We start from the raw sequence: 10,166 nt of genomic DNA on the forward strand, positions 1-10,166 counted from the left end.
AAAATCAATGAATTATTTTGATAATCAAATAATGCCTTTAGTAATTTTTTAATTCAAATGTAGGATTTTTGTAGAGATGTAGATATTTTTCAATATTTTCTGATGCGTCATAAACTGTCAGTTTACTCCATAATGAAAACAATAATTAATAGCAGAACAGGAATACGCCCTTGTTTTAGAGGGGGAATTTGCTGCCAACCCTATACAGGCGGTCTCACTTTCTATCCTACTGTAGTGTAGTTGCTTGCAGCGTTAAAACTGCTGCCACCCGGTGTGTTTCATACTGCCACGAAGGGTGCTTCTGTGACTGACGTGAGTGTCTTTCTTTACACTTTTTAAAATTAATTTATTCATCAAAGTAAGACGCTGATACAGATAAGTAAAATGCCAAATATCTGCCCCGATAATCTGCTGACCCCTATTCAAGAACATTTTTACACTGCATAATGAGTATTTTCACTGTTGATACTTAGATAAGTATATTTAGATATTAAAACTAAGATGAATTGAGTTTTTTTATACATATTTTTTTATTATATTTACTTAAGTATCAGGATTCAGCTTCTGCCCCTGAAAATAAACAAATGGCCTTATTGGTCTTTCCAAAAGATTGATTAAAAAATATTAATATTACATAACATTGTAGCCCAAATGTTAGTTGAGACTTTTTTAAATGTATAATTTCTTGTTGACAACAGCTGGTAGTATCTCCTCCATTGAGCTCCTCCTCCTGCTGCGCGGTGGCACTGATCACCCCTCATACCGGGCTGCTTTGTTGTGAGTACAGCAGCAGCAGCAGCACCGCACTGCACGTACAACCAGAAGGTTATGAGGAGGTTATTTCGGCTCAGACTGCAGCAGGATTCATTCACACTGGAGGCACACCGCCGGCCTGCTGCTACGGTGAATCCGCTCACCCGAGAGCACGGAGAGAAAGTGCCGTTTTGCACGCGGTGCTTCTTTTTTTTTTTTTTGCACGGCTCTTTTGTTTTCTCCGTCTGTGCTGCAGCAACGACAGAGATAGCAGGCGATACGAGGATCCATGAGAGACGCTTTGCACAGGATACCGCCTCAGTATCAAGGTAGGCCACGGTTACAGTGATGCATGCACAGTTACAGGTAGACACGGAGCACCAGTGAGCAACGATGCAGATATCAGAAAGCTTTTATGGGTGAGAAATTAAACTAAATGAGATTAAAGAAGAGAGTGCATGCATTTTGCAAATTAGATATAAGAGCTTTGGTAATAAAGCGCTTAAATGTTGCAGAAAACCTCAATAAGATATAATATGTAGCGGATGCACAGATGGTTTTATCACTGTAGCTTAATAAATAAGTGATTTTACATGATTATAATGTAATTGACACATAATATTCAGGCTCTGCTCTGTGTCAGAGCTCGAAATGGGACACTAAACAGCTGCACTGGGAAATCCCTTTTCCTAAGACATCCAGCTTCATGCATCTGTGTGCAGGTTGTGTGGGGGTGCAGCCATGGATGCCGGGAAGCTGGAGCAGCAGGTGGCCAGTGTGGAGAGAGGCATCGCCTTCCTAAAGCAGGAGCACCTGGCCATGCTGACCGGCCTGCAGCTGGAGATCACACACCTGAAGAGGCGCTGTCATGGTCAGTGTCACCTGCTGCTCTCCATATGTGCCACTTGACCTCTTGACCACCTGTCTGTCTGCAGGATGATGGAGTATCTTGAATGAACGAATCCGTATGAATTACTGAATCTTTATTTCAAACAGGTGAAAAACAACACAAATAAAAGCAAACAAGCCTTACAGCAAGTGCAATGAACCAAAAAAAAAAAAAAACACAAAATAAAAACGGCCTATACATCAATCTCAATAACAAATGCTCCAGCCACTTACACTTAAATATGACATGTTCAAAAAGGAGTAGGAAGAAGTACACCTATTTATTTCTACTCCAATACATACATTCACATTCTACATAAATGACTTTCCAGCCCAGTACAACATGAACTATCCCAGTTTTTTATACAGTCCATAACAACATAAAATGTATCAATATTTTGTAATCTATATCTAACAATATCTTAAGTAAAAGAGACTTGCTTACTTAAGTAAAAGTCTTTAAGAATCTGATGTTTGTTGTACTTAAGTATCAAAGGTAATTTTGATACAAAAGTACAAGTAAATCGTGAAACTTATTTCCTCTAAGGTAGGACCATTTCTAAAGTAAAAGTTCAAATAAATGATGTTAATGAAAAAGCAAGTGGTCAGAATATTGAGAATTACTAAGTTTATTTCCTCGTAACATAAACCACAATAAAAATGGGGCGTACATTACTCCTGATGGAAAACAAGGTCTTTTTTTTACAACTTAAAGGTTTCAAAGAACAAAATCCACTGTCTGTCTGTCCTAACCTTTTCTGTCTGTCTGCATGTTGTGTTTCTCCTCCTCTGGGCCGCAGAGCTGAGCTGTGAGCTGGACTCCAGGTTTCCTGACAGAAGCACAGAAGGTAAGACATTGCAACTCCTCGCTGAAAAGTGGGAAGATGAAATGTGGGAGTTATAGAGCGGAAAGAACAAAAGCTGTGTAGAGGCGGACTGGGACTCCACTGGGACGTCATGATAGGAATGGGTACAATGTTATACAACAATATACATTAAAATACAACAAAAACATAATAGAAACAAACAGTTGGTCACCGATTAACTCAAACATTATAGTGACTGAAATATATGTCAGTTCATACGGTTAAGGATCATAAATCATTTAAAGTACACAAACACAATCCATCAGCCTGTAGATTCAGTGAAAAATTAATTTTCTCCATATTTTGATATTTCGTCACAATAGCTATCCAACCAGACTGTGTTGGAGGTTTGATCTGTTTGTTATTGCAGCTTTCTTGCTTGCTGCTGATAATATTTGTGATACATATTGGTCTTGTACTAATAAACAAGCTGCAATCCCCGATAGGACATAGAGAAAAAAATGTCAATTCTGTCACCAAAAATGTTCTTTATTGCCAGCGTTACTCCTTTTGATATATTTGCATTACTAAATGTATCATTGGTTAGTTTATTTGTTAGAAATTGCAATGCTCTGATACAATATGCTGGATCAGTATCGGCACAGATACTGACTTTATAAAGCCAATCAAGTATCAACCATAAAACAATCTATTTACGTTTAATAGTTTCTGTTGTATATAGTTTGTTTCCGCTACGAGTTACAATCATTCAGTCACAGCAGACTTACTTAAAAATTGCCAAAAATGAGAACTAGGTAGTGACATGACAGAGTTCAGCCTGGGCAGCTCTGCTGTTGTTACTTTCAAATGTATGTAGTTTTAAATTTTTCAGTTACATCTGCATACATTGCAGAATTGAACATATTATGTTCACAACAGTAGAACTGCATATGCATTTCTCTTTCATCATTATTTAAATATTTTATGGTCGGTAATTTTTCTGATTATTTTGTTTACTTAAACATTTAATACTCCAATTATTACTGTTAGAATGATCATCAGTCACTTGAACGCGCTGTCATCCATCCTTATGACCAGTGTCAGCTGTCAAGCTGTCATTTGTTTGCGGCTCGGTCGATGAGATGTATCTGCTGCTGTGCAGAGGATTTTGGATTAGAGGAGCCAGAAAAGCATGCTGGTTTGCACACTGCAAAATCAAACTGCATGGAGTACAACAACCTGGTATTTTTGGCACACTGCCCATGACTTACTATGTATTGGGCCCATAGACTGTAGAGATGGACGACATGCCCCCACGTACCCCTGCTATGCTAAAGTGAGGTTAAAATTTTGGAGTTACGGGCGTTGGCATCTTATGATGGTGATGTCATTGAGAGCCGCATTCTGCGCAGTAGCAAGAGTCACGGTGGGTGAGTTTGCACCGAAACACCCGTCCGACCAGTCACAAGCAGCGCCATTAAATGCAAGTACACAGACTGGCTGTCACAGCTGTCAGTCATGGCGGGTGATTGAATAACTCATTAATACAGAACATATCTAAAAACAAACACTTGAACAAACATCAGATAACTACATTCAGTGACAGAAACCATCCTTTGGAAAAATTTATTTGGCATGTACTTAGAGTTTTTAGTTTGGCCTATGTCCAGTCACTAACATAGAGGGGCGGGCTTTATGACTTATACAGCAGTCAGACACCAGGGGGCGATCCAGATTGAAAAGTTACACTTTAGGGGAGCTGTCATGTCGTCCATCTTTATATACAGTCTATAATTTGGATATACTAAATCTTTTCTGGCACACTAAATATTATGGTTTATGGGTATTGGTATGCACAGTCAGTCTGTCACATGCAAGAAAATGGAATGTTTCAGAAACTTTGTGTAGATAGATAGATAGATAGATAGATAAGAATTGAAAAAACTGTTTCCTCAAAAATGTTTGTGCTTATTTTTATTCTGAATGCTGTGTATATCATTTCATCCATGTCTGTCAAGTGCTTCAGTCCAATAAGTCCTTGGTAAAAGCAAACATTGTGTATTATTTATTTATCCACGTAGCACTGAAGCCAGTAAAAAAGCACCGACATGGACCATAGAAAAATCGAATGACATCCTAACGGATGCAGTAATCTGAATATCTACACTGCTTTCTGTATCTGTATATACTTCAGTTCATACTGTGAGTGTTTATGTCTCTCAGAGGAGGAAGCAGAGCTGGCAGCACGCTGTGAGGCTGCAGAGCGCCTCCTGGAGGACCAGCACTGCGTGATGGTCGCTGCACGTGGGGAGCTGCGGGCTGGCCGTGCACGGGCATCAGCTCTGGGAAGGAGCCTCAGGGATGAAGAACGGCATTTCCTGGAGGAACTGAAACGCCGCAGCCACAAGATCACGCTGCTGAGCCGTGAGCTGCAACGCCAAAACGTCACCACGACGACCCTCTGCCACGAGCTCCACACCGCACGCTTAAAACTGTTTCAGCAGCGGCCGAACACAGAGTGTGGTGCAGAGGGACAGGAGGCACCCAGAGGAAAGGAGGAAGAAGAGGAGGATGATGAAGAGGGGGAGGAGGATGAAGATTATGAAGAGGAGGGCTCAGACTGGCTTCTGTTTCCACCTCCTCCAGCCTCTCCCAGCCAACCGGAGGCGAGACACAGGAGGCGTGTCAGCGTGAGGGAGGAGAGGGTCAGAGCTTGCATCCCGCAGGAGAGAGTGACATCACCACAGAGGCCACACCCCATGCCTGACCCAGCCCTCTTCTTGGTGCCGCTTCGATACCGCCTCCTTCGCTTGAACCGACCCATCAGAACGCAGGAGGACGAGGGGATGGAGGATGAGTGGGAGGACATAGAGGACAGCAGGGTACACAGGAGGGTGGACATGGGAGCAGGAGAGGGAGAAACAGCCCTGTGATGAAGATGAAAAAGACAAAGTTGTCTTCCAGCAGGTTTCGGCCAAAATCAACTGATGCAGTTATTCTAGAGAAAGCTTAAGATGAGAGAGATGTAACCCCGTGATTGTCTGTAGATTTCAGGAAGTGAGTTAGATATTTAGAGCGATCAAACCTACACTACAACGTATTAACTGAATTCGTCACATTGATGGTGCAGCATGTACTTTGAAAATGTGAAGAAATGAGTGGGTCAAAAATAAGACTGAATAGTGATTCTGTTTTATGGGGATGCCTTTTGATTTTAACACTGTTGATCACGGCTTTTGCCTGTAATTAGTAGCCATGCCTCTGGGTCTGTGAACACCTACACCGTGCTGTTCAAAGTGGTGGCAACCTGCTTTTTCACTGCACTAGCTGCAATCCAGGTGAGGACGGTCACTCTAGAAGGTTTAGGGACATTTTGTATGATTTGCACTTTATTAAATTCATGCAATGTGCCTGATAATGGCAGATCTGTATCTCTGGTGTCTTTTCTGTTTTTAGTGTTTGAAAAAGTCTTTAGTGGGTCTGTCACAGCCATAGACTATATAAAGATGGACAACTTGACAGCTCCCCTAAAGTGTAACTTTTCAGTCTGGATCGCCCCCTGGTCTGCAGTAAAGGTCCTAAGACCCGCCCCTCTATGTTGGTGAGTGGACATAGGTCAAACGAAAAACTCAAAGTACATGCCAAATACATTTTTCCCAAAGATGGTTTCTGTCACTGAAGGTAGTTCTCATCACCCTGATGTTTGTTCAAGTGTTTGTTTTTGTGATCAGTTTGGTTTTAGTCAGTCATTAATTATACAAAAATGGGATTTTCTGCCATCATTGACAGCTGTTACAACCAATCCGTGCACTCGCATCCAATGGGAACTCCACCGCAGATATTGCAACCGCACAGATTATCCAACTCAAGATGGCAACCCCCTTATCTGGGATATTTTAACCTCACTTTAGCACTGCGGGGGTAAGTTGGGGCATGTCAACCATCTTCACACACAATCTATGGTCACATCAGATACTTGTCATGCATAATACCAGGATCCTAAAACTGAAGCAGCTAAATGGAATTCACCCATCATTATGGCATTCAGAGCATTAATATAGCTGCAAACAACTATTTGCTATTTAAAATTACAGTGGTGAAATGTCATCTCAAGCAGAGAAGTAAGTCCCACCTCCTCTGTATGTCATAATCTGAGCTTCTCTGTTCTTTGTTGTGGTAGAGGGGGACGTGTTAGTGCATGTGAGTCCCTGTGTGTGTCCCACTGGTTGGCTGATTGCTACCACTCTGCACTGTGCTCATACAGCAGTTACTGTTCATAAAGTTGTTCAACCCATGTCTGCCTCCACCCTTGCCCCCCCCCCCCCCCCCCCCCCCCCCAATCAATGTTAGCCATCACTCTAACACTGTTGCCATCATTAACACGGTCCATGCCTCTAGTACCGATAGCTGCTAGCCACAAGATCAGTCACCTCCATATTTACAGCTGTGTGTGCCTGCAATCCCGTCTTAGACTCTGAAAGTCATACATCTCCTTTAATTTTATTATTTACATCTGTGGTGAAATATCTGCTTCTGATGTCTATTTTTTGTATCAATACTACAAGAGCTGAAAAATTTGTCGATTAAGTGAGGAGTCAATCAACAGGAAAATGATCAGTGGTCAAATAACCAATTATTTAAGTCATTGTTTAAGCACAAAAAAATTGCTTTCAGCTTCTCCAATGTGAGGATTTGCCTTCTTTTTTCATCATTCTAGACTGAATATTTTGGGGATTTGGACTGCTAGTAAAAAAATACACATTTCTTAAGGATAAAAAAAAAATCTCTTAAAGACCAAACAATTTATTGATTAATCAAAAGAATAATGTGCCTTAAACTGTACATAATATAAATTTTCACCAGAATTAAAAAATGTCAGCATAATTCTTCTGGATCTGGAACATTTTGCTGCTCAGAAGCGTTCATGTAAAGTCCTACACTGGGTGGCAGTACAACCAAACCTTGACTGAGTTTAAAATATAGCCAGATCTGTGAGCATTGCTGACGGTGCCAAAGAAGTAAAAAAGGAAAACACCTACACACAGAGTACAAAAATACATGTATCACCGGAAATTTCTTGGGCTTTTACAGTCAAACGAATCTGATGTTAAAAGAGAGAGGGGGTGGAGAGTTCAGAGGACTCTGAGGAGGTGCGCAGGAAGATTGTGATGACTCACAATCTGACTGTCCATCATCTGCAACCTGCATCTTTTCGACTTTTTAGATCTATTAGCAACATAGCATGTAAAAGCACACAAAAGGCGAAATAAATCTGTAATTACTGTTGTTCTTGTTATTAACATGGACCAGCAGTTTTCCTGTGATCAAATGTGGTGAACAAGTTAAATTAATTCAATTCTTACTGTGAGTTGATAAATGATCAGGAAACTGCAGAGTAAAGTTGGGGGAGATTAACATAGAACAAAGTAAATTTACCCTACTGTTAAACTGAAAAATAGAGAAGATTTTAGCATGTGCAGGATGATGATGCACAAAAACCAACACACTGCTTGGAGACAAATTGGTAGAGTAGCTCATTTTGTTGTTATGGCACCAAAATAAAAGTCTTGCAAGGAGACAGGAAGCCCATAAGATCAAAATGAGCTATCTAACCAAATAAAGAATTATTGGATTACCTAGAAGCCTTTTAGCCTTTACTTTAGTAAAACAAAAACTTTAGTTACTGTTTTTTAGTTTCAGGATGTCTTCTTCCAGCAAACTTGCTGACTTGCTTTATTTTTTTTGCACAGAGTAATATAAGAACTTTTGGGGGATCATTTCAAAATTGGATATCAGAAAAGGGCACTCAAGGTCCTAATCTGTAACATAGAGCTATTAAATTTGGTGTTCTATTGGCACACAGCAAAAGGGCATATGAGGTACAATTGTTTGATTATTTCGGCTAAGCAATTTATCCATAGATGGAGATTTTTTTTTTACAGCCAAGTCACTATTTCTTGTATTTATGAATGAGGTTTTACATTTTAAAGAGACCTCTGACTTAAAAAACATTTTATCTATGTATTTGTTTGTTTGTTTATGTATGCTCAGTCAATAATTTGTATTGTTCACGATAACTTGATGAAATGGCCAGTTTTCTTACCTCAAAGTTTTACTCTACATTTTTATTTTAATGAAAGTTTTTTTTTTTTTTAAAAAGAAAAAAAAAGTCATTTAAAGTACAAAAATGTAATGTGGAAATTTGGATGAAATATTACAATTCATTATAACGTAGCTATTCACGTATTTAATTTTTATGTAATTTTTATAAAAAGTAGATTTAGTGTCAGATATTTGTTTTGAGAGGAATTAAGGGTCTGGAAACGTCTTGTCCTACTGATGAATTGGTGAGAAAAAAAAGGAAATATGATGTTTAACAATCATTATTGTCATTGTACAACACAAGGTCAAAACTACGACCACACACTGCTGTCATACTAACATGCAGTGGTAACATGGTAACATGGTAACATGGTACACATCTAACTTGTCTCCCCGCAAACGTCCCATTCTAGAATGTTCCCACAGTTGTCTTGGAGACCGTGCTCTGAATGTTAATGTCTCGCTGCAGCGCTGCCATGGCAACCAGAGAGCTGCGCTCAGAAAGCTCGTGCCTTAAAGTGTATGTGTGAAGACGACCGGAGACATAAGCCTTAGGTTTGTTTACAAGACTTTGCATTTGGGAAGAGGTTTGCTGTGTCATGCCCTGCGTATCATAATATTAGAAAGGCGCCAGACCTTCTGCTATTTATACCCCTCCCGCATGTGCTCACATTCAAGGTTGATAGAGAGAGCATGGACCGGTCTGGATACAGGAAGTTACATCATGAACGGCAGACAGGTTGCCCTCTTCTGGACTCGCATGGGTACTAGATGTGTGGGTGTGCATGTGTGTGAATAGAGGGCCTACATGCTTCTCTCTCAGCTCCTCTCCAGCCATGAAGGGCAGACACACACATGCACTGACACAGTTTGTGTAACAGCGAGGACAGGGCAGCCTCCTGATGTAGTGGGAAGACTGGGAAACTCAGCTGTGTGATTTCAGCAGGATGCACACTGGACAGCAGGGGAGTCTGGAGAAGATGACACAGACTGGCAGTCTCAACCTCTGCCTCTACACTTGCTGTAGGGCCCATAGATTAATGCTATTTTATTCTTCTGTTGTTTGAGATACATGCACATGTTTTCTGCTGCACCTTTGTGTTCCCGTGCTTTAATAAGATGTGTTGCTTGTATAAAAACTCCAATAATGATTCAAAATATTGGTCTATTTAGTCTATTTTCATGTTGGCACTTTATAAGGCAAAAAAAATCTAATTTTTAAGTTTTATATTCCCTCTCTTCTGTGTTCCAGGATTTCCATACATCCAACGTCATTCCAGAGTTCATCTGATGAGATTTAGGCTTCAAGGTTTTCCAGTCCTTTCTTCTCTGTAAGTTGACACCACTACAGGAGTACTTAATAATCTTTCTGTTATCAGCTGTTGTCTAAGATGCTTAGCAGCTTGTGTTGTGCAACACAAACAGACACACATGTGATAGTGACAAAGCCTTTTGTAGTTTATATTTAGCAGTTTAATTCAAACTAATCATGCATTTAAAGGAATACTTCAAAAAATGACCAGTTGTACATCGATTACTCATCCATTGTTACCTAGAATTCATGAAGAAAACTTTCTTTCTCTCGTATGCCTCCACGGAGAAACGAGAATCCAAAAA

At 40.2% G+C, this 10,166-nt stretch overlaps 1 protein-coding gene across 1 annotated transcript; it reads left to right on the top strand.

The window, feature by feature from the left end:
- The first annotated feature begins 473 nt into the window (after positions 1-473).
- On the top strand, positions 474-5,860 carry LOC121952963 (coiled-coil domain-containing protein 92-like). The gene is made up of 4 exons (XM_042499853.1): positions 474-1,082; positions 1,476-1,624; positions 2,442-2,489; positions 4,671-5,860. Exons 1-4 carry the CDS (start codon positions 829-831, stop codon positions 5,378-5,380), a joined length of 1,161 nt encoding a protein of 386 aa, XP_042355787.1. The 5' UTR covers positions 474-828; the 3' UTR covers positions 5,381-5,860.
- The last annotated feature ends 4,306 nt before the right edge of the window (positions 5,861-10,166 follow it).

This window comes from Plectropomus leopardus, chromosome 13 (assembly GCF_008729295.1).
Source record: "Plectropomus leopardus isolate mb chromosome 13, YSFRI_Pleo_2.0, whole genome shotgun sequence".
NCBI classification, from domain to species: domain Eukaryota; kingdom Metazoa; phylum Chordata; class Actinopteri; order Perciformes; family Serranidae; genus Plectropomus; species Plectropomus leopardus.